A 23,993-nucleotide genomic window follows, 5' to 3' on the forward strand; every position below is an offset into this window, starting at 1 on the left:
GAGTTTTATAGTATGTGGAGTGTATCTCAAGAAAGCTGCTTAGAGAGCAAGAGAGCAGGGGTTGGGGGGAGAGAAAGAGAGAGAGAGAGAGAGAGAGAGGGAGGGAGAGAGAGAGAGGCTCTGTGAAACAAGCAATCATGATGTATGTCTATTACTCAATGTCACAAAATTAACCAATAGAGAAGCTCAATATATTCCTCCTGGGGAGGAAGGGAGAAAAAGATGAGGTCTTCCAGAGTTCAATCCTAATCTATCAGAGAAAAACACACATAATGTTGACACATCCAGGAGTGAATTCTTATTTGCGGATAAAAAAAGCAAATAAGAGAAGAAACAGTTAAAAAAAAAAAAAAAAAAAGAAAAGACTTTTCTAATGAGGACCAGGACTTGAGGGAGAACAGATGGCAAGGTCTTCATCACAATCCCTTACTGCTGGCATTAGTGAGTGAGGATGCAGGACACTGGACGGCCCGCCACGGGGAAGTGCCCATCCTGAGCGCCAATGTTGAGAAACCTGACTTGATTCTGGATCTTCCCAGTCGATTTCACCCTTTGAAAGTATCTGTGTTGTTGTTGTTGTTTATTTTTCGTGCTCGCTCTTGGGATAGAAACACCCTCCTTCCCTCGCCAAAGAACAGAGAGAAGTGACAACCGCACAAGCTCTGGCACCTGCAGCGGGTCCCCCCTGCTTCTCACACCTGATGCCTGGTGACCGTTGGGATGCGCTCACCTCTCTCAGCCTCAGTCTTCACATCTTTTAAATGGGGGCTAAGAGCAGACTACACAAGGGAGTCGCTGTCTGCAAATCGTGGGGGTCTTTAAGATTTAGTGCTCAGCTTCCATTAGTTACCCTTATGGCTCAGGACCGCACCGTCTCCCTGCAAAAGAAGGGGCTGCACTGACAGCGCCTGAGTGAGTGAATGCAAGGCCTCTTCCCTTGAGGCCCCTCCTAAAGCAGGGGTGTGAGAATGCTTCTCCAAACATCTTCCCATCGAGGGGCATGGCGAGAGTGAAGCAGATGGGCCTATAGAAACCCCAGAGGAAGTCTGAGAAGCAGAAAGATATGGCCCCTCTGGGGAGGTCATTGGAAGGGGGAGGACATAGGATTTTTCTGTCTCCTGCCAGCTCCCTAACATGAAGGAGCTGGGGCTTCCGTCGTGGCGCAAAGGGTTAAGCATCAGCACTGTGATGCTATGGGCAGCCTCTGCAGCATGACTTTGATCCCCGTCCAGGGAGCTACCCACATGGTGCAGCAGACCTTTCCTGTCTCCTGGCTGCTCCCCTCAGCAGAGTATTTCAGTCAGTCTGCCTGTTCTGTTCCCTGCTCTGTCTCTGGTGAATCCTCTCACCCTTGCACCTCTGGCCTGTACCCCAGCTCTTGTATGTGCAAAGAGTTAAGCGGCTCTGAGGTTGACCTCTTGCTGACTACCCATGGCAAGCCCCCCATGAGGGTATCCTCAGACTGATACTCCCCCACCACCATGATCCTGGGCCAAGGACTACGCTGGGGAGGCTCCAGTTTGCTCATCTATAACCTGAACATTCGTGCCTCCGTGCAAGGGTTCTGCACGATTTCACCAGCCAGCGGGGCAAGGAAACTGCCTGGCCCGAGGTTCAGGTTTCTGTCCTGGTCAAGGCGGGCTCTAGGGTTTTGTGGGCTTTTTCCTGAGATCACTGCTGGCCCAGGCCAGGGAGAGACTGTCCCTCGGCCTGGCTCTTCTCTCCCCGCTGGCCGTGTGGGTCCTGTTATAACAACAGAGTCTAGAAGAGAGGAAGAGCCTCCGGCAAGGTCACAGCCGGGCTGAGGGTGTCTCTGAGACTGGAACCCAAGCCCAAACGATGCATCTTTCATCCATTTCCTACCTCAAGCTGCTCACCCCGACTAGTTCTCGAACTCACAGGTCCATTCCCCTCAGAAGCGGGGCTGGCCCTCCCCTCCAGCTCCAGCAGGGCTGAGATTTCCACCCAAGCTCCTCACCTTCCTGTCTCGCCTCCTTCCATCTCATCTTGGGGGCACTCTGACCGTAGCCCGTCTTCCCCAGCGGGTTAGAACTAGGGGTGGACAGAGTCGGAAGAAAAAAATGTGTATTTGTTGGTGAAATTCATAAAGCTCGCTCTCCTCGCAAATCTAATATAATATGGCCTTTAGCTCGGGGAGGCCTGGCCCTCGCCACTTGGAGGGAGGGGGCGGGAAGACCCGGAGGGGGGGGGAGTTTTCCTTGGGTTTTGGTTCAGGGGTGAGCTCCTGGGGTCCTTTTTGAAAGGCCCTCCCCTCATTTCCGGCCGCGGCTTCCAGCCTTGGCTGGGCGCCTGGATCCTGTTGCTATGACGACAGGAAGAGGCGGTGGCGGCGAGCGATGCTGTGGAGAGACGGAGGCTAGTGGGGGTGGGGGTGGCGGCTTCCAAATGGGGGTGGGGGTAGGGCCCGGGGCCCGGGGCGGTGGGTGGGGGAGGAGGCAGGGCTCTGGCCCGCACCTCTGACCCCTGAGTTCGTCTGAACCTGCTCCCCGCCCCCCACGTTCCTCCAGCTTCCTTCTGCTGCTGCCTCCGTCTCTGCGAGTCTCTCGGTCTCTGGGTCTCTTCCCCAGTTCGAGTCTCTCCATCTGTCTCTCCCTTCGGGTCTCCGCTGCTGGCTGCACCTGTCTCTGCTTCTCTGGGCAGTTTCTGCTCCCTGGACCTTTCTCCCCTGAATCATCTCCCCCTCCCTGCCTCCCCCTCTCCCCTGAAGCCTCCTCTAGCTGTTAAGCCCTCGCCGGGCCCCCCTCTCCCCCCCGCCCCTCTCCCCCTCTCGGTCCCTCTGTCTGTCTCTCCCATCTGTCTCTCCTCCCCCTCTCTGGATGGCTCTCTCCCTGTCTCTTCTTCCCTTCTGTCACCCAGATCCTGACCCCCCCCTCCCTTACCCCGGACCTTTTCCACCCCCACCGCGCCCCCGGGCTCTCTCCGGGCGTCTGTCTTTGGGGCTCAGTCTCTGTCCCCTTCTCGCTCACTCTCCAACTTCCTTCGGCCACCAGCCGCTGCTTCCCCCAGATCCTCCCTCCCCCGTCTGCGTTTCCCCGTCCCTGGGTCTCTCTTTCCGTTTCTCCTTGGAGCGCTCCTCCCTCTCCGGGCTTCTCTCGCGCTTTCCCCAGCTTCCTTCTGCCACCAGCTCCTGCCCCCCAATCGCTGCCCTCCCCCCATCCATCTCTTCTCCGTGGCTCCCCCATCCCCGGCGGCTCCCCTCCCCCTCCCTCCCGCCTCCCTCCCGCTCCCGTCCTCCAGCTCCGCACTTTACCCAGCGACACGAGAACCAAATTGTCTCCTCACCTTTTTTTTCACCCCGACCCCCGCTCCCTTGGGGCCCGAGCTCAGAGCTGCCCCCCAGCCTCCCCTCCTGCCTCAACACCCCATTTCCCACGCGCCTCCTCACCTCCACCCCCCGCCCGGGCCGGACGCCGGGGTCCCTCGCGGCTGGGGGAGGGGGCGCCGAGAGCACTGGGAGCCCCCGGGGCTTTTCTGGGGGGGCGCCGCCGGGGGGCTCCGCGTGCCCTCCCAGCGCCGGAGCGCGGACCCGCGGTTCCCGGAGGTGAGACGGGTCTTTGTATTGGTCGGAGGTGGGTGGACGCCGCGCTCGGGCTCCGCGACCCCCGGTGCGGGAGGACGGCCCGGCCCCCCGCGAGCGGGAGCGCGGCGGGGATCCCTCTCCGCTGCTCCCCGGAGCCCCGGCGCGGGGTCCCCGCTCTGCCGCGCGGCCGCGGGCCCGAGGCGATCTCGTCCCGAAAGACAATCGGTCGCCCCCGGAGCCCGGCCCGAGCGCGCCTCTCGGAGCGGAGCGAGCGCTGCCCCGCCTCGCCCCCGCCCCCTCGCCCCGGGGCCGGGGGGCCGGGGGGCCGGGGGGCGGGGGGCCGGGCGGGGGAGGGGCGCGCCGGGGGTCGCGGGCCCCGGGAGCAGAGGTGCCCGGGGAGCGAGGCGGCGCCGGCGCGGGCGCGGGAGGCCGAGGGGCGGGGGCCGGACGGCGGCGCGGCGCGGGGGGAAGGAGTGGGGGGCAGCTCGGCGGGAGGGGCGCCGGGCCGGCTCCGCGGGCGCCGGGGCCCGCGTGGGGGCCGCCGGAGGGGCAGTGGGGGGGCCGCGGGGCGGCGGGCCCAGGCCTCGTTGCCATGGAGACACCCCCGGACCGGCTTTTCCCACGGCCCCCCCGGGCGCTGACCCCGGGACCGGAGGACGGGGCGGGAGAGGCCAAGGTCACCCTGGGCCCGGGACCCGGCTTCCTTCCCCGCGCCCCGGGCTCGCCGGCCCCCGGGCCGGGGCGGAGAAGGCGGCTGGCAGCGGGGGGCCGGCCCGGCGGGAGGGTCGGGGGGAGGCGGAGCGGCAGGGCTGGGGGCGTGGTGGGAGCGTGGGAACGCGCCGCGGAGGGGCGCGGGGGGCGCGGGGCGCGCGGGGGGCGCGGGTGCCGCGTGGAGCGGGCTGGCGTCCCGGGGCCCGGGTCTTCTGAGGGGCCCTGTCTGGGGGCTTCTGCTTGAATTTGGAAGGCAGGGGGGCTCGGGCACAGGTCCCCAGCCAGGTGAGACAGCAGGGGTCTGGAGGTGCCCCCGGAAGGGGAGTCGTGTGGCCCACGAAGGGGATTTTCCGGAGTTAAAGATGCCGGGAGCCCGCGTGGGTGGCGAGGGTGAGTGTGAAGGGGAGTCTTCCCGGTGCCCGAGAAGCGGGGGGGCTTGTAGTGGAACCGAGTGGGAGGGGGAAGCGAGTAGGGGAGACCTAGAGTTGGGGTGATCCTGTGTGATGAAGGCAGGGGGTCCAGTGGGGGGATCTGGAGGAAGGGGGGCCGGCGCAAGGGCAGAGGCGCGGCGTGGGGAGGCCGGGCCCGGTGGGGGTTCCCTGGAGCAGGACAGCAGGGTGGCCGGGGTTTCTAGTGGAGGCCCCCGGGGCCCGGGGGAAGGGATTCCCGTGAGTGGAAGACGCTGCAGAGCTCATGGAGGACTTTTTTCTTAATGGAGGAGAAAGTGATGGTTAGGATGAGTTTGTCGAAGTTGTAGAGTCCGTGGGGGCCGCTTTGGGAGACTTTTTCTGAAGCAGAGGAGAGAGGGGGGATTTTCTGCAGTCAGAGGCAGGACAGTTTGGGGGTCCAAGGGAGACGTTGGGGTCTGTTCCTGAGCCTGTGCTGGGGGTGGGGGGGGGGCAGCCCTCCAAATCCTGGGCGTAAAGTGCGGGTTGCCCACCGGAACCCCCTGGGGGAAGTTTTCGGGCTCAGCCCAGGGCCACCCGGTGGGAGTCGGGTGTCAGTGCCCTGAAAGGTCCTCTGGTGAGGCTGGGGGGACGGAGGCTGCTACATCCAGAGTCTGAGGGGGAAGGAGGCTCCCTTGCAGAGGAGTTGGGGGGCCGGTGGTGGTAGCCCCTCTCACTCCGAGTGAAGCAGGGAGGGTTAGTTGGGAAGACTGGGGGGTTTTTTTTAAGCGCAGGAGAGACTGAGAAATGTATTTTTCCTAAGCAGGGGACGTCGTGGAGTATGCAGAGAGGAAACTGCAGGAGAGAAGGGGGGTGTCATTGAATGGTGGTGTGGGGGGATCCTGAAGTGTGCAGATAGTTGAGGCTGAGTTGGGGAGAGAAAGACTGGGCTTTTGGGGCGTGAGGGCTGCCAGTCTGTGGAGACACGGGGTGTGCAGGGAAGGGGGTGGTGGGTAGAAGGGCAGGGAAGAATGGTGGTGGGCGGGGTCTGGTAAGAAGAGGGGGTGCGCGAGCCCTGAGAGTGGGCGGGGTGGCTCCCGGGCGCTGGGTCCCCAGGAGCGGGGCGGGGGAGCAGGGGGGGCCTGAGGGTGTCCTGCTGCAAGGGGTGGCCCCGGCTTCTCCCAGGGGGCTCCAGTGGGAAGACTTTCCCGGCGGAAGATTTCCTTCCCGGAGAGCGGGAGGCCGCGGGCGCCGGGGTGGACGCTTCCCTCCCGGAGGGAATAGTGGGGGGGGGGCCGAGGGGCGCGCGGGGCCCGCAGGCCCGGTGGGCTCACCCTGACTTCGCTCCCTGCCTCCCCCCAGCTGGCGACCATGGCCGCCCGCTGACACCCGCCCCCGCCGCTGCTCGGTGCCGCCCCCTCCCCGCGCGCCGGCCCCGGGCCCCGACTTCTGCCTGTGCTGAGACCCCCCCCAGCCGCCGGCACGGCCCCGCCCCCGCTGCCCCGGTGGTGGCCCGCGGCCCCCCGGCTGCCCGTGGTCAAACTGGAGTCGCTGAAGCGCTGGAACGAAGAAAGAGGCCTCTGGTGCGAAAAGGGGGTGCAGGTGCTGGTGACGACCGTGGGGGCCTTCGCCGCCTTCGGCCTCATGACCATCGCCATCAGCACGGACTACTGGCTGTACACGCGCGCCTTCATCTGCAACACCACCAACCTCACGGCCGGCGACGAGGGCCCGCCCCACCGCGGGGCCGGCGCGCCCTCCGAGAAGAAGGACCCCGGCGGCCTCACGCACTCGGGGCTCTGGAGGATCTGCTGCCTGGAAGGTAGGGCGGGGTCTCTGCCCGGCGCCCTCCGGAGCGCCCCAGCCCCTTCCCTGCGCCCCGCTCCCCCGCCTGTCAGCCAGCCCGGGGCTTCGCCTGCAGAGGCGCCCCCTCCGGCGCCCCAGCTCTCCCCCCGTCCTGCCCTCTCCGAAGCAGCCCCAGCCCGCCGCGCACCCGCCCTCCCTGCCTGCCCGGGACCCTCGACGTGCCTCCCGCCCTCCCGCTCCTGCTGCTCTCAGCCTCCCGCTCGGGGTCCCGCCCGCCACCCCGCTCCAGGCTCTGCCCCGGCCTCCTCTCTCCCCAGCTGCTGCGGCCCTTCTCCTCCGAACTGCTCCCCTCGCCTCCCTTTCACCCCCTTGCGCCCTCCCTCCAGTGCCGCTGCCTGTCTCCCCATTCACCGTCCATAGCTTCCCCCCCTCCCGGCCTCCACCTCTCATCTCCTCCCTCTCCTCCTCCGTGTCCTCCATCATCTCCTCCTCCATCACCTCCCATCTCCTCCTCCTCCTCCCCCTCTCATCTCCTCCCCCTCTCATCTCCTCCTCCGTCTCCCCCTCCATCACCTCTCATCTCCTCCTCGTCTCCTCCACCATCTCCATCATCTCCTCCTCCATCACCTCCCATCTCCTCCTCCTCCTCCACTTCTCATCTCCTCCCCCTCTCATCTCCTCTTCTGTCTCCCCCTCCATCGCCTCCTCCATCTCCTCCTCCATCTCCTCCTCCGTCTCCCCCTCCATCACCTCTCATCTCCTCCTCTTCTCCTCCACCATCTCCTCCATCATCTCCTCCACCATCTCCTCCTCCATCTCCTCCATCTCCTCCCCCTCTCATCTCCTCCTCCGTCTCCCCCTCCATCGCCTCCTCCATCTCCTCCTCCTCTCCTCCACCATCTCCTCCATCATCTCCTCCACCATCTCCTCCTCCATCTCCTCAATCTCCTCCACCTCTCATCTCCTCCTCCATCTCCCCCTCCATCACCTCTCATCTCCTCCTCCTTCTCCTCCACCATCTCCTCCATCATCTCCTCCACCATCTCCTCCTCCATCTCCTCAATCTCCTCCACCTCTCATCTCCTCCTCCATCTCCCCCTCCATCACCTCTCATCTCCTCCTCCTTCTCCTCCACCATCTCCTCCATCATCTCCTCCACCATCTCCTCCTCCATCTCCTCAATCTCCTCCACCTCTCATCTCCTCCTCCGTCTCCCCCTCCATCACCTCTCATCTCCTCCTCGTCTCCACCATCTCCTCCATCATCTCCTCCACCATCTCCTCCATCATCTCCTCCTCCATCTCCTCCTCCATCTCCTCCTCCATCTCCTCCTCCATCTCCTCCTCTATCTCCTCCATCTCCTCCCCCTCTCATCTCCTCCTCCGTCTCCCCCTCCATCACCTCTCATCTTCTCCTCCTTCTCCTCCACTTCTCATCTCCTCCCCCTCTCATCTCCTCTTCTGTCTCCCCCTCCATCGCCTCCTCCATCTCCTCCTCTGTCTCCTTCTCCGTCTCCTCCACCATCTCCTCCATCATCTCCTCCACCATCTCCTCCATCATCTCCTCCTCCATCTCCTCCACCATCTCCTCCTTCTTCTCCTCCTCTGTCTCCTCCTCTGTCTCTTCCTCCATCTCCTCCTGCATCACCTCCTCCGTCTCCTCTTTCTCCTCCATCTCCTCCTCCGTCTCCTCCTCCGTCTCCTCCACCATCTCCTCCACCATCTCCTCCATCATCTCCTCCATCATCTCCTCCACCGTCTTCTCCTCCGTCTCCTCCTCCTTCTTCTCCTCCTCCTTCTCCTCTTCCGTCTCCTCCTCCATCTCCTTCTCCGTCTCCTCCTCCATCTCCTCCACCTCTCATCTCCTCCTCTGTCTCCTCCTCCATCTCCTCCACCATCTCTGCCTGCATCTCCTCCTCCATCTCCTCCTCCATCTCCTCCCCCATCTCCTCCCCCGTCTTCTCCTCCATCTCCTCCATCTTCATCGCCTTCTCTCCTCCCGCATCTCCTCCTCCTTCATCTCCTCTGTTCTTTTGGCTGTTTCTCCTGTGACAACTCACACCCTCTCTGGCTACCTGTTGGGCCCTCTCCCTTTTCTCTCCGTAACTTTTCCTCCTCAGATCTCCTTGTTCCACCCGCCTCTGCCCAGCAGGTCTCCCACCAGGAGTCCTGCCAACCTCCCACTCTGGTCCTGCTCTCCTTTCCCTCTTGCTGGCTCCGCTCCATCTTCCCTCCTCTCCTCAAGGCCTTAATTCCCTGTCTTCCTCTTTCATCCCTTCTTTCTTGCCTCTGAGTTTCTTCTCTTCCGCTCTCTCCACTCCTGTCCCTCCTCTCTCTTACTCTTAGCCTTGTCACTCCTTTTCTAGTGCTGGGCTGGGCCACGGGAGATCCGGATCCCCAGCCCACTGTGCCTATGTCCTCCTGGGCGACCTCTGTCTTGTCACCTCCTCAAGCTTCACAGCCCCATCTGCAACACCAAGGAGCGGGACTAGGCCATCCAAAAGCTCTCCCTCTGGCACCAAAAAGAGTGAAATCTCTTCACTACTCTTTCCTTTTTTTACCTCTCTCTTGTCCTTGTCCTCTCCTCAGCTTTGCTGAGCTCTGCACTGAGTAAGGAATGCTATCATCTCCTTTAATCCTACGAGGAGGGTGCCACCCTCCTTTGGGGAATAAGGAAACTGAGGCTCAGAGAAGTTAAGCCACTTGCCCAAGGTCGCCCAGCTGTGATAGCGGCAGAGCCAAAGGTTCTCAGGTCTGATGAATGGGAGTTGCAGATAGGCTTTGTCAAGCATGCTGAGTGTTTAAAACTGAAACCAAAATCACGATCAGTTGCCAACATTTAAAAATAGGGAGAATTCACATTGTAAACTTGTTTTCTGGCTGCTTTTGATCTAGCAGAAGATCTGACAACATAGGGCCTGCGTCCCGCGGTGACCATGATTGTCTGGATCTGAGTAGCAGTAGCTTCTAAAGATCAGACAAGGGGTCTCCATTTCTCCCCAGTCACCTACTTTCCCTATTGCCTCACACCCACCTGCTTCATTATGTCATTTCATTCCTCCTGTGGGCATCCAAGTTCACGTCCTTTCACTGATCTGACCAAGCACTAGGCACAGAGCCAAGTGTGGGATTTGCGTCATGAAACCCCAGTGGATCGCAATCATGCATCATGTGACGGGGACATGCTCTGGGAAATGCATCCTTAGGTGATTTCTTTGTCGTGCAGTGTCATGGGGTGTAATCACACACACCCGAATGGTCCAGCTACTGCACAAGTAGGCTGGATGGTACAGCTTATCGGGACCGTGTCATAAATGCCATCACTCCCTAACTGAAATATCACGAGATGTGTGACTTACAGTGAGAATGCCGCGCGTTCATCCACTGACACTGATGGAGCTCAGACTGTGCCACAGACCCTGTTCTTGATCTAGGCATGGAGGTGGTATGCGGTGGAGCAAGTGGTATGGAGGAAAAGGAGCAAGGGAGAGATGGGAAGTGTTAAGGTTGTGTGTATGAAATTGTAGCTAAGGAGACCAGGGAAAGCTTCCCCAAGCAGGCGAAGTGGAGGCCTGCAGGAAGTGAGTGGTGGAGCTTGTGGGAAGAGCAACGGCGGAGGCTCTGAAGTCGACTGGGCCCGAGAGTTCGCTTTCCAGTGGGCCAGTGCCAGGGTGAGGGAGAGACAGGGCACGTAGTAGGTGCTGTCACGATAACAGGCCCCATCACCCATGCTGTTCTCAGGCCCATGCTGGTGGTTACGGGGCAGCCCAGAGGGACGGGAGCAGACTCCTATTTTAGCCCCCTGGCTCCTGCAGCCAATGGGGACAGCCAGGGAATGGTGAAGGGGCAAACAGGAGGGGACGCGTCTGGGTGGGAGCAGCTGAGGTAGGGAAGTGGTTGAAAACCAGAGAATATGCTGGGGCCACAGCAAGCAGAATTTACTGGGAGGTGGTCATGGGACATCAGATAAAGGACGTCTCTGTGTGTCTAAAGCACGTGTCTCGGCTTTGGATCTCTTGATCTCTGGAGGCGGATCATTCCTTGATGGGGCTGACCGCTGCTGTGGGGGCCGTTTAGCAGCTGGTCACCCTGCACCTTCTGCTTGCCAGCAGCGACCCCTCCCAGTTGTCACAATCAAATTGTCAACTGTCCCTAAACTAGGAATGAAATCTCCCCTCCTGGAAAATCGCTGATCTAAAGAGAAGGTGTGTGTGGTTGTGTGGGGGCACTCATCAGATGGAACAGCAGGCATTTTGTTTTATTTGGGTTATTTGTGCTGATCTAATGTGTTACGAGCAGAGAGCTCAGTTCCGGACACGTCACATTCAGCATGTCCATCAGCGCTATCGTGGAGAACAGGGGTCAGCCCAGTACGGGCCTCGAAAGGACCCAGTAGTCCATCAATACTCTGGGGCTCCATCTGCATCTCTCCCTCAGTCTCTGAGACACAGTGGCTTGTTTGACACAAACTCTGAAACAAAACCGATTTGGTTTACCTCCTGCTTCCATGTCCAGCAGGGTGACCTGGGCCATGTATTTAACTCTCTGGCCTGCCTCCCCGCCATCGGTGGAACGGGGGTGGTTATGGCCCCTTAGTCAGCACATGGGAGTCAGTCAGTTTATTTGGAAAGCATTTAAAAGACTCAAAGACACATTATATATTTTGATTCCTTTTTTCTTCTTGGTATTATTATTAGCAATTCAGGTAGGGTCCCCCCTCCTTGATGGCAGAATTCCCAACCTTCAGCCCAGCACTGCCCAAAAATGATCCTCATGGAAAATATACATTTTTCTAGTTGCTACAGTAAAACAAGCAAAATGGAAATGATGAATGAAAATAATTTAATAAATATCATTTGTACACTATAATAAATTAACATGAGGGTCAACAACATTTTATTTAACCGTGCAGAGTCAAAATAGTATCATTTTAATGTGTAATCACTACAAAATTATTAATGAACTAGGATGCTTTTGTTTAATACAGGATTTCGTACATCTGAAATCCTGTGTCTATTTTATACTCACAGGTCAGCTCAGTTGCCATTTTTCAAGCACTCAAGAGTCACCCCTGGCTGGTAGTATCTGGCTAGTCCAGTTCCCCGAATTCTCAGCTACAGTTCCAAGGACTCAAGGATCTGGACCCACAGCAGGCTCTATAGATCCCCTGTGCTCAGCTCTCTGCATGTTTTAGTATCTCACTGCGTCCTCCCAGTCACTGGGCGGGGAGAGAAGGTGTTATTATTGTCAGAGGAGGAAGTCCATGGGGAAGTGGCTCAGCCCGGCCAGCCAGGCTGGGGCTAGAACCCACTTCTCTGTGTGTCCTTGTGCAGCACACATCTGCTTGTCCCCTTGACCTGCTCTGCCTACGTCCGTTTCAAGGCAGGCCCTGGGGGAGACTCAGGGTCACACTCTTTCCATCCTTGCACCCCAAAATCTCCTAGCACAGCTGGATTGCCCAGAGGCATGCCACATAAACCCCAAAAGCCTGCATGTGACTGCATCTAATCAAGTTCCACTGAAATCTTACATAAATCTTACAAGGTCCTATTATTGTTCTCATTTTCTAGATGAGGAAGTTGAGGTTCAAGGACATTGAAGTGTCAAAAGTCACAGGGCTGGGAAGTGGCTGTCCTGGCATGCAAGCATAGAGAGTCTGGGGCAGACCCCATCCTTTTGTGGTTTCAGTCTCCTTCCATGCTCAATAGGCTAACCTGTCGTGTTTTGATCTTCTCTCAATGGGGAGTGAGTAGCTCCTTCAACTCTGCCTGAGTTTCCTCACCTGTTTCCTCACCTGAGATATTATGATACCTCATAGCTCTTGGGTCTGTCATGAGTATTGAGTGTGTTCAAATCTGTCAGATGCTGGAGCAGCCCCTGATGCGTGGTTAACCCTCAGGAAACACTAGTTAGCTATCATTATCACTGTCACCACTAATCTGTCAAGAGTTTGTGTGCTTGACATGCTCAATCTCATTTACCGATCACGTTTTGAGGAAAGTAGTATCAGCCCATTGAAGAAAGGAGAGAATTTGAAGCCACAGTCTTACCGACCAAACCACCATGTCTGTGCTGATGGGTAAGGGTTTGTACTTGAGGTCTATATCTAGTCATTCGTTCATCCTTTTTAAAATAAAATTGTGGTAAAAGACACATCACGTACAGTTTGTCACTTAGCCATTTTCAAGCATGCAGCTCAGTGATGTTAAGTGTATTTACGTTGCTGTGCCCCCAACTTCAGATTCTTCATCTTGCTAAACAGAAACTCTACATCCATTAAACACTACCTCCCTGTTCCCCCTACTCCCAACCCCCTGGCTCCCACAAATCTACTTTCTGTTTCTATGAACTTGACTACTGTATGTGCCCCATGTAAGTGAAATCACACAATATTTGTGTTTTTTGTGACTGGCTGGTTTTATTGAGCCTAATGTCCTCAAGTTTCAACCCTATTTTGGTGTGTGTCAGATTTTCCTTTTTTCAGGCTGAACAATATTCCATTGTGTGTCTACACCACATAGTGTTTAGTCATTCATCCATAGATGGACATTTGGGTTGCTTTTGACTATTGTGAATAATGCTGCTATAAAAATGGGTGTACAAATCTTTCCTAAGAGACCCTGCTTTTAATACCTTTAAGTATAGACCCAGAAGTGGAATTGTTGGATCTTATGGTAATTCTGGTTTTCATTTTTGGAGAAACCTCCTTGTTATTTTTCACTGCAAATGCAACATTGACATTCTTACAATCAGTGCACAAGGCCCCCAATTTTTCCATATCCTTCCCAACACTTTTTTATTTCAGTTTCCTTGTTTTTTTCAAGTAGTCTGCCTCCTTGGTCTGAAGTGGCATCTCATTGTGGTTTTCATTTTCATTTTCTTTTTTTTTTTTTTTAAAGATTTATTTATTTAAGCATACAAGAACTCTGGGGTGTATGCCAGAGTTGTGGGGGGTGAGAGGATTAACCAGTGAAAGTGGGAAGCAGAACAGGCAGATCTACTGAAATATACCACTGAGGGGAGCAGTGGGGAGACAGGAGATAGGTCTGCTGTGCCATGTGGGTCAGCTCCCTGGCTGGGGATTGAACTGGTACTGCAGTAACTGGTGATAGCTTGACAGTGCTATCTTTAACCCCTGGGCCCCCAGGGAGGCCCTCATTTGCATTTTCTTCATGTGTTGGTTGGCCCATCCAATTGTTGTTTCTCAAAAATATTTATTACGCCCTGATTCCATGCAAGGCGTTGTTCTAGATGCCAAGATGACAGTGGTGAGCTATCTGTATGCTTCCATTCCAGTGAGACAAATTCTGCTGTGTCCCACCTCTGCTTCCACCACCCCTCAGGTGTGAATTGGTAAATACTTTTCATGCCTCAGTTTCCTCGTCTGGGCAATGGGTGTATCGACTGATATCAACTGAGCACTTAATTGTGTTCCAGGCAAAGTGCTAAATCTCTACCTGGATTCAGTCCTCACAACAATCCAGTGAGGTAGGTCCTATTATCTTCTTTTTATAGGTGAAGGAACTAACTAATGTCAACAAAGTGACAGAATCAGGACATGATGAGTTCTAATTAGTAATCAGGAAGAGTGACTCCAATTACTAACCTTTGGTCATTTCATGACACCAGTAACATTTATTTCATGAGACTCTTGGTTACTGGATGAGTTAATCCACCTAGGAAGCACTAGCAAATGTTATCTCACTGTCTTCTATTCCTTCTTCCCAGCCCTTTCTTTGGTTCTATTTTCTTCCCTTGTTCCCTTAGGCCTCAAATCTCCCCTCCTGCTGCCTTATGTTCACTCATCATTTATTCCCTCATACATTCACTCAACACCCATTTGTTGAGGTCTTCTTTGTGCCAGGTGAGAGACACACAGAAGAATCAGACCCCATGCCCTCCCTGCAGGAACTCCTAGCTTGTGAGGAAGATCCTAAATCAATCTGATCTGGGTTAAAATTGGGAACTCCTGCACCCAGAGAGGGGAGGTGACCCAACTTTGGTGGAAAGTGTGTGTGTGTGTGTGTGTGTGTGCAGTTGTGCAGAGAATGTCTCTTCAAGTTGATACTCCATGAGTGTCCACTTGCAGGATAAGTTTTTCGTTAATGAAGAATATGAGTGGAATATTCCAGAGCATAGCAAAGGCACGCAGGTTGGAAGGAGCCTGGAGAACTGACGAAAGGAAATGTATTTATATTAATACTTACTTATATATCAATCTCCAGCTATGTGCTGGAGATGAGATGAGAGGTTCCCAAAGGGTGTGAGAACCTGGACCTGAGGACAGGTCTCTGGGATGGAAGAAGGGGGAGACTGAATGATCCCTGGAGGCATGCCTCTGCTCCAAGGATTCCCTCTCCTTCCAGAGGATTCCAGGTAAGAGCCTCGGAATCCCTCTCCCTAGACTAAGGACCAAAGAGACTACAACTCCCATGTTCCACTGGGGCTACTCTGGCTTCACAACCAGACACAGGACGTCACAAAATCTTGTGGGAAATGTAGTCCACCTCTCCCTCTGGTGCCTCCCTCCACTCCCTTAGTGGACCACGCATTTTCTGACCTGCCAACAAGTGTGGGGCTAGGCGGGCACCCTGGCATGGTGGAAACCAGCACCTCCTTTCTTGAGCGCGGGGAAGAGGAGACGCAGAAGGCGGAGAGGTGGTGCCCCAGGCCAAGGTACAGGGCGAAGGTGCTGCGCCTCCTCAGTGAGTGCTGGAGGGGCGCCCCGCCTTCTCCCCCCACCCCTACTTTAACTGTCGGAGAAGCCGAGCGCAGAGAGTTGGAAAGTGCAGGCCCGGCGCCAGGCCAGGCTCCGGGGCCAGGACTTTCTGTCTCCCATCGGCCGGAGAGAGAAGGGCTTGGGAAGGGCAGGGCCTTCCCTCCCCGGTTCCCGCCACTCAGATCCCCCCTCCTCCAACCCCATCCCCCCTCCAGGGTTGAAAAGAGGCGTCTGCGTAAAGATCAACCACTTCCCGGAGGACACGGACTACGACCATGACAGCGCGGAGTATCTGCTCCGTACGTGGGGTTCCGGGGCCGAGCTGGGGGCGCAGGCCTTGGGCGGGGGAGGGGCGGCAGAGAGGGGGCTGGGCGCCGGCACCTAGATGGACAAGCGGAGCGGAGAGTGCCGGCCAATCCACGTGCAGACTCTGCGATCCCCTGGCCCCCGATTGGCTCAGGGGTCCCTTTCCCGCCCCCTCCTCTCACCTTGGGGCGGGCTGAGGGGGGAATCCCCGACGCTGATTGGCCGCTTTGCTTTCTTGGGCGCCCGCTTGCCGCTCGGCACTGCGACTGGCTGTCGGCCTCTGGGCAGTGATTGGCCCTTGCGTGCCGGCGCGGTGAGGCAATCTGCGGCGGGGATTGGCCGCTCTCGGGAGCCGGCTGGGAAAGCCTGCGGCGTGATTGGTGGTTTTCTCGAGACGCGGCAAACCCAGACTTCTGATTGGCTGCGACCCCAGCCAGGCGCAGGAATCGCGAAATCTGGTTGCCTGGGGCCTGGAGGATGGTGGAGAGGACCGCGGAGAGGAGAGAGAGACAAAGGGGGAGAGACAGGAGGGGGAGGGAGGGACAGACGAGAGCAGAGCAAGAGATGAGCCAAGTAGAAAAGGAGGGGGGAGGGGTGCAGAGGAAGCGAGGGGGGGGGAAGCATAGGTAGAGAGGGGTGCAGGGGAGGGGGAGAGGCATAGGTAGAGAGGGGTGCAGGGGAAGAGAGGGGGGAGAAGCTTAGAGAGGGGTGCAGGGGAGGGGGAGAAGCATAGAGAGGGGTGCAGGGGAGGGGGAGAAGCATAGGTAGAGGGGTGCAGAGGAGGGGGGAAACAGGTAGAGAGGGGTGCAGGGGAGGGGGAGAAGCATAGGTAGAGAGGGGTGCAGGGGAAGAGAGGGGGAGAAGCATAGAGAGGGGTGCAGGGGCAGGGGGAATACAGGTAGACTGAGGGGTGCAGGGGAGAGCGCGGGGCGCGGGCGGAGGGAGCCCCGTTTCGCTCGCTGAAGCCGGGCAGAAAAGGAGGGAGATTGAGACATTTGCTGGGAGAGGCTCTGGGCAAGAAAGGGGTGCAGAGAAGGAGAGCCCCCCGAGAGGGAGGCGAGAGGAGCGGGAACAGAGAAACCCAAGTTCAGAGGGAAAGGGGGGGCGAGGTTGGGAGACAGCGGGGGTGGGGGGCGGCGGCCCATGTGCCGAGAGAGGAACCTGGACGGGGCCGGGGGAGCAGGGGGGGGGGAAGGAACGAGGAGCTCAGGCCGAGAAAGGGGGGCATTTCGAGGAGAATGAAGCCAACACGAAGGAGCCAGAGCCCCGCAGGGCGGGGGCCCGGAGCGCAGCCCCTCACCCCCGCCCCCCTCCTGTCCTTCTCCCTCGCAGGAGTCGTCCGGGCCTCCAGCATCTTCCCGATCCTCAGCGCCATCCTGCTGCTGCTCGGGGGCGTGTGCGTGGCGGCCTCCCGGGTCTACAAGTCCAAGAGGAACATTATTCTGGGGGCGGGGATCCTGTTCGTGGCAGCAGGTGAGGGGCAGAGGGAGGGGGCGGCCGGGGGGCGGCCCGCCTGCGCACACGCGTGTGAGTGTGAGTGAGTGTGAGTGTGCGCGCGCGCACAGCCACCCTGCCCGGGCGCCCCTGGGGCCCGAGGCCTCCCCAGGCTTCTCCCGGGCCGCATCGCCGCCCGCTGGGCGAGGGCGCTGGAGCCCGCGCGCCCGTCTGGAGCCCGATGTTTCGGAGGCCCGGGGCTCGGGGCTCGGGGCTCAGCTCAGGAAGCGGGTCCGGCTGGAGGAAGAGGGTGGAGCCTCGAGATAACTGAAACCCGAGCGGCGGGCTTTGGGGAGCGCGCAAGGGTTTGAGCGCTGCTCCAGGGGGGTCCGCGGAGGCTCTGGGGGCGCCTGGAAGGGGCGGGTCCCGGGAGCCATTGGGCCTGCCTGCTGGGCGTGTCCTCAGGTGCTCAGACCCCCCTCTCCACCCCCTTCCTACCCGGGAGACGCGGGAGCCCGAGGTTTTCTGGCTGGGTGGGGTCCGGGAAGAAGAGGGTGGGCTTTAGCATGAAGGCCAGGGCCTGCCTTAGGGTGCAGGGCGGCCTGGAGGACCCGAAAGGCCAGCGAGACCCGGCACAGCGGCCAGGCGGGGAGAGGCCGGGCTCGAGCGGAGGGAGCGGGCTGGGCCAGCCGGGGCCGGGACTTAGGGCAGAGGAGTGACTGCTCAGCCAGGGCGAGTGTGAGATCGGCAGGAAGACCGGCTCGTGCCCAGGCTGGGGTCTCCTGAAAGAGTTTGTCGTCGAGTCAGAGCGGGATCCCCCTGAACAGAGGTTGAGGGAGTGGAGTGTGGGCCCAGGGGAGGCCCAGGCTGGTCCTCTTAGGGCCGGGGGCCGTCAGCATGTGCCTGGACACTCAGACCCGAGCCTCGCCGTCAGGCGCGGGGTTTGGACCGGCCGGGGTGGGGCCTGCCTCCGCCGGGGTGGGGTGGGGTGCAGGGCAGACCGCTGGAGGTGGGTGGGTGGGTTTCGGCCGTCGGGGCTGGGAACCTGACTAGATCGGACAGCACCTGGACCGGCTGAGAGGAGTTTCCACCCTGGCTTGGCCAGCCCGGCCTTGTCGGGACGGCTTGGAGCGGGCCCTCCCTCACCTGGGCTGCGGGGGAGTTCAGATCACCTGGGATGGTGCCTGGACCACCTTGGGTGGGGGTGGGGCTGGGCCCTGTGAAGGTGGAGCTTAGACCAGCGGGGCTGGGGCCAGCCGGGGGGAGCGTTCCCCTCCCGGGGCGGGGCGGGGCGGGGCGGGGCCCGAGCCATCCCCGGACGGGGCCAGACCCCCGGCTGGGCATTTGGGGGTCGGGAGTGGGGTCCGGACCCCCTCGCGGGCGGGCTCGACGGCAGCTGGGGCGGGGCGGGGCCCGAGCCATCCCCGGACGGGGCCAGACCCCCGGCGCCCCGGCCTGGCCTCTGGGGGTGGGGGGTGGGGGGTGGGGTCCGGACCCCTCGCGGGCGGGCTCGACGGCAGCTGGGGCGGGGCGGGGCGGGGCGGGCCCGCGTGGCCCGAGGCTCCCGTCTGACCGTCCCCGCCCAGGCCTGAGCAACATCATCGGCGTGATCGTGTACATCTCGGCCAACGCGGGCGAGCCGGGCCCGAAGCGCGACGAGGAGCGGAAGAGCCACTACTCGTACGGCTGGTCCTTCTACTTCGGCGGGCTGTCCTTCATCCTGGCCGAGGTCATCGGCGTGCTGGCCGTCAACATCTACATCGAGCGCAGCCGCGAGGCGCACTGCCAGTCGCGCTCGGACCTGCTCAAGGCCGGCGGGGGCGCGGGCGGCAGTGGCGGGAGCGGCCCCTCGGCCATCCTCCGTCTGCCCAGTTACCGCTTCCGCTACCGCCGCCGCTCCCGCTCCAGCTCCCGCTCCAGCGAGCCGTCGCCGTCGCGGGACGCGTCTCCCGGCGGCCCGGGCGGCCCGGGCTTCGCCTCCACGGACATCTCCATGTACACGCTCAGCCGCGACCCGTCCAAGGGCAGCGTGGCGGCGGGGCTGGCGGGCGCGGGCGGCGGCGCGTTCCCCGGCGGCGCGGGCGGCGCGGGCGGCGCGGGCGGCGAGCGGGACCGCGGGGGGGCGGCCGGCTTCCTCACGCTGCACAACGCCTTCCCCAAGGAGGCGGGCGGCGGGGTCACGGTCACGGTCACCGGGCCGCCCGCCGCGCCCGCGCCCCCCGCGCCGCCCGCGCCGCCCGCCGCGCCCGCGCCCGGGACCCTGGCCAAGGAGGCGGCCGCGTCCAACACCAACACGCTCAACAGGAAGACCACGCCCGTGTAGGGGCGCGCGGGGCGCCGAGGGGCGTCGGGGCGCGTGCGCGGGCGCGCGTGCAACCGGGCTGCCGGGGGTCGGGGGCGCCCCCCTTCCGCGTGAGCGCGCCGGAGACCGCGTGGCCTTCCCCGCCCCCTCGCGCCCCAGCCCCCCCCCCCGCGGCGTGGGGGGCGCCCCCACCCTCCGAATCAGGGACCCCAGGGAGGGGCCGGGGAGGGAGCGGGCCGCGGGGCGGGGAGCGTCGTGTTTTATTTTTCTGTGGGGTGGGGGGAGCGGGGAGGGCGGTGGTGTTTTTTGCAGTTTTGAGATGTTTTCTTTTTACTGTTTCGCTGTGTGCATGTGGGGCGGGCCGGGGGGAGGGGGACGGGGACTCTCAGCCCAGCCCAACTCCTGGAGAGGGGCCCCCCACCTGTGAGTATATAGTTAGATCTGCAAACTATATATCTATCCACGCATACGCGCTATACCGAGAGACGGCGAGATAAAGAGGAGGGTGCGGAAGGTGACGGCTCGAGGGCTGGCCTGGTCTTCATTCGCTTCTCCTTTCGTCCTTCCGCGAGGGTTCGCGGAGCACCTGCTGGAGCACGGGCGGAGTCTGAGAGAACATAAAGCGCCCCAGAAAGGAACGCGTTTGTTCGTCACCGGTGTCTGTACTTGGGTGCTAGGCTTGGTGCTGAGTGCCGAACCTGCAGGAGGGAGCGAGGGGGGAGGCAGGCAGCCGCCCCCCAGCCCCACCCCCGAGACCCTCCTGGAATTTCCATCTTGTGCAGGACACAGAAATAATCAAAGAACTGTGTTCAGAAACAATAAGCTGCACTTCAGATGTGGGAGGCATCCACAGTGCTCCACAGGGGGGTTAGCAGGGGGCTGTTTTAGCTGACACCCAAAAGATGGCGAGTGGCCAACTACCAGAGGCTGCAGGGGAGTGTCTCTGTTGGAGAACTGCAGAGGCAAAGGCCCTGGGGCAGGAGGGAGCTTCCTAGGGGCTAGTGAGCTGAGGCTGGAGAGAGAGCAGGGCCAGGCTGCCCAGTGACTTGCAGGTTAGGTTGGGAGTGTGGGTTTTATTCTGAGGGCAGCGGGAAGCTGTGGCATGATTTTAAGCAGACCCTTTATGTGAATGGTGTACACGGGGGAGGCAGGAACTCAGAAATGAGTGACAGCGTCAAGGGCAGGCACTGGCCCTTGGAACTCACACCCTTGCCAGGCGAAGCACATAAAATGAATTACACAAATACGGAGGCCTGGGCCTGGCGTCCAGTATCCAGAAGCAGCGCTGGGCCCAGGATCCCTGTTGTGCTCATTCATTCTTTCAGCCGCTCACATGGTCATGTTGACAGGCTTAACCTACTGGGCAGCCTGTTAGACGAGTGTGAAATGGAAAAAAGTCTCCATATACTTAGGCAGGAACTTATTAGATAATCACAGTGAAGGTTCCAACCCAGGGAGCAGTTTCAACAGAGGGAACTTAGTAGGGGGTAATTGAGGGACTGGGAAGAGTCCAGTTCCAGGAGACAAATGGGGTGGGGGAGGGGCTCTCTGGTGGAGAAGGGGGGTAGGACTACTTAGGAGCAAGTGGAGTCTAGGGTCCAAAAGCCTAGGGTAACTTCTAAGTTGACCTTACCTAAGGATACAGTGATAGTAGAGGCCACCCTAGATGGAAACTTCCTTTGGGACAGTTCCCTGCAGGGAAACAAGGGCCCCCCTGCTGCCCGGAAGCCCATTGTTAAGCCTTTGTCTGGCTTCTGGGTCATCAGCAGGAGTGAACAGCTCAGGCTGCAGATTTTGCAGGGCTGGTTCAGACTTCATGTCTGAGCTAATGTCTGGCTTCCTGTCTGTCAGAGCAGGAAGGGGTCATTTCCCAAAATCATTTAACAGCTTACAGTAGCTTCCCAGAGGCAAAGTAGAAATAGGCCCCATCCTGCCCAAGTCTTCAAAAACTACCATCCTGGCAGGGAGATGGTGCTTGATAGTGCAGTAAGAAGGGCACCTGCCAGGAGTGGGCAGTGCTCGGCGGAAGCGTTCTGGGCCAGATGACGGCCAGGCTGGGTTTCAAAAGTGAGTAACAGTTTGCAGGTGACAGGTGATGAAGGCTTTCCTGACAAAAGACTGAGGAGTAAAACTGCAGGTTGTCCTGAGGACAGCGCCCACAGTTTGGGGCCCTGAGGGATGGTGGGGTTGGAGGCCAGAGAAACAAGCCAGAGACTGGACTTGCAGCCGAAGGTCTGGATTTTCCGGGAAGGGTAGCAGGCAGAAAGGAAGAGTTGGGGTAGGCGGGAGGGATCAGACTTGGGCGTTAGAAGGAGCCCCCGAGAGACGTGGGAAGGGCTAGTAGGAGTTCAATGATGTCTGATAGATGAGAGGGCAAGAGCTGAGCCGGGCCCGGGCTTTTGTGGCCATAGGTGGGGAGCTTTGAGGGTGACTGCGGAGGCAGGAAGGGCAGGCTTGGTGGTCTCCCTTCATTTGCTCTGCAAATATTTCCCCAGTTCTCCCCTGTGCCAGGAGCCATCTGGAATCTTCCTCTGTCTTCAGGGGTCTCCCAGCTTCTGTCCTGATACCAGAGGCAGCAGGCGGGACTGGATAGAACTGGGTGCAGGAATTCCCCCCTGGGGTCCGCATGGATGGACTGGAAATGGAGAGACTGGAGAGCTAGTGTAGGGGGAATTGCAGGGGTTCTCCCAGGAAGAGGTGGGCCTCTGACAAGAAGGGGAAGGAATACAGAGGAATGAGACAGAGAACTTAGTAGGGGATAATTGAAGGGCAGGGAGGGCTGCAGTACAAGGGGACAAATTCGGTGGAGGGGGGCTCTTTGGTGGAGAATGGGGGTTAGAACTACTTAGGAGCAAGTGGATTCTAGGGTCCAAAAGCCAAGCAGAAAAGGAGGAGGTGGGGGATGATCTGAAGGAGAGAGAGATGGGGAGGGGGGGTGGAAAGGGGCAGATGGGAGGAGACGGGGAAGACGTGGGGGAGAGGGGGGAAAGGTGGGGGGATAAGATGAGGGCAGAGGAGCCCAAAACTTGGTGAGTCACAGAGACAGAAAAATTCAAAGACGGGGACAGAGGGAGGATCCAGAGGAGACAAGTGGGGGGCGGGGCGGGGGAGAGAAATAGACAAAAGTAACATCAGAAGACAAGCCTCTCGGAGATTTAAAAAAAAAAAACAAAAATCGAGCACATGGAGACCGAGAGGTAGAAGCACGGGAAGAGTCAATGACAGCCACAGAGTTGTGGAGCCCGAGACGCAGGACAGCCTAGAGGACTGATCTTTTCTCTTGAGCTCAGTCTAGACCCAGTCTAGATACCAGGAGTGTGGGGGAGCAGAGGGTCAAGGTCTCTTGCTCCTGGAGACTGCAGGACAGATGTACACTCAGGAGAGCAGGTCAGGGGGTGCTTCCATGTTGAGCAGGATGTGGTGGCAGAGGTGGGGTGGGGCCGCTACAGGAGTCACACAGGCTTGTGAGAAGGAAAAGGGCGCCAGGCCTCTCCCTCCCCCACGGTCTCGCCTGTTTGCAAGGAGGCCCTGCGACAGGTACATTGAGAAGGGCGAGTTGATAGTGTTGGGAAGCAATCAGAGTATATTCCAGACTGGCGGGCAGACCCAACGAGGGTTTGGGGTGCAGGCAGGACAGCATCATGGTTTTTATTTAAAAAAAAAAAAAGTAAGAGCCACACCGTTGCTGAGAGTAGATTGGGGAGTGCACTTAGAGGGTTAGGGACCTTGTCCTTGCGCAGCCAGGGCTGACAGTGACCTGGAGCACCGTGGAGAGAAACAAACCGGGCATGGATTTGGGAGGTGGCTCCTGGAGTAGCAAGAGAATTGGGTGGAACCCAGGCGGGAAACTAGAAACCTGGGAGAGAGACAGACTCTTAATGGGGCTGGGGGGGCTGGAGGGGTGCTGCGGTTTTTGCCTAGAGGGGAGTCATGGGAGAAGGATGCAGGATTTGGAGGGGAGGACTCATGTCCTCCTCCAAGGAGTCCAGGAGAGATGCCTGCGAGAAACCCAAATCTGGGTATCAGGTAACCCGGGGATATGTGAGACCAGAGCTTTCGGGAACGTCAGCATGCAGGAGACCTTGGAAGCCTGGGAGAGGCAGAGGTGACCCAGGCAGCGAGTGAGGACAGAGACGTGACCCTGGCCACAGCCTCGGGGCCTCTGCCGACATCAGGGGAAAGGGGTGCAGCCCAGGGGCCAGGAGGGCTTTTGAGGATGGCAGGAGGGAAGCAGGAGGAGCACGGGGCTCGAAGACCCTGTGTCTCTCAGGGGCACCCGGGAAGCCCTGTGTGTAAGGAAAGGAAGGAGGAAGTGGAAGGAGCATGGAGGGAACCGAGGCTAGGCCGCCCTCCAGGTATGAAAGTGACGAGAACCTTCATACCAAAGAGAGTTTATACCCTCCCCTTTTTAAATCGTGTTTATCATGGTAACGCTGGTTTACAACACTATGATTTAGGGGTACAGGTTCACGCCTCTTCAGAGATACGTCACCTACCACCAAAGCACCCATCACCCCCCACCAGTCTGGGGCCTCTCCTCCTCTGCTCCCCCCCTCACCCAGCCCCCAGCCTCAAATCCTGCAGTCAGACTTCCCAGCTTGGTTTTGGTTTAAGTTTGTCTGTTCCTTTGCTTTTGTTTTTCTGTCTTCCACCTGTGGGTGAAATCACGGAGTCTTTGCCTTTCTCCTGATTTATTTTGCTTGGCAGAATCACTCCCCGCTCCATTCATGTTGTCGCGAAGGGCAGGAGTGCCTCCTTTGAAACAGCTGAGTGGCCCGGGAGGGGATGA

General features: G+C 59.2%; 1 protein-coding gene across 1 annotated transcript; it reads left to right on the forward strand.

Annotated features, from left to right (window-relative positions):
- Window positions 1-6,189: 6,189 nt before the first annotated feature.
- On the forward strand, window positions 6,190-19,225 carry CACNG8 (calcium voltage-gated channel auxiliary subunit gamma 8; the record flags this gene model as incomplete). Its single annotated transcript, XM_084257489.1, has 4 exons — window positions 6,190-6,460; window positions 15,378-15,461; window positions 16,801-16,941; window positions 18,489-19,225. The coding sequence occupies exons 1-4, from the start codon at window positions 6,283-6,285 to the stop codon at window positions 19,223-19,225; spliced, it is 1,140 nt and encodes a 379-aa protein (XP_084113615.1). The 5' UTR covers window positions 6,190-6,282.
- Window positions 19,226-23,993: the final 4,768 nt, after the last annotated feature.

This window comes from Talpa europaea (genome assembly GCF_964194135.1).
Source record: "Talpa europaea genome assembly, chromosome: 16".
NCBI lineage: Eukaryota > Metazoa > Chordata > Mammalia > Eulipotyphla > Talpidae > Talpa > Talpa europaea.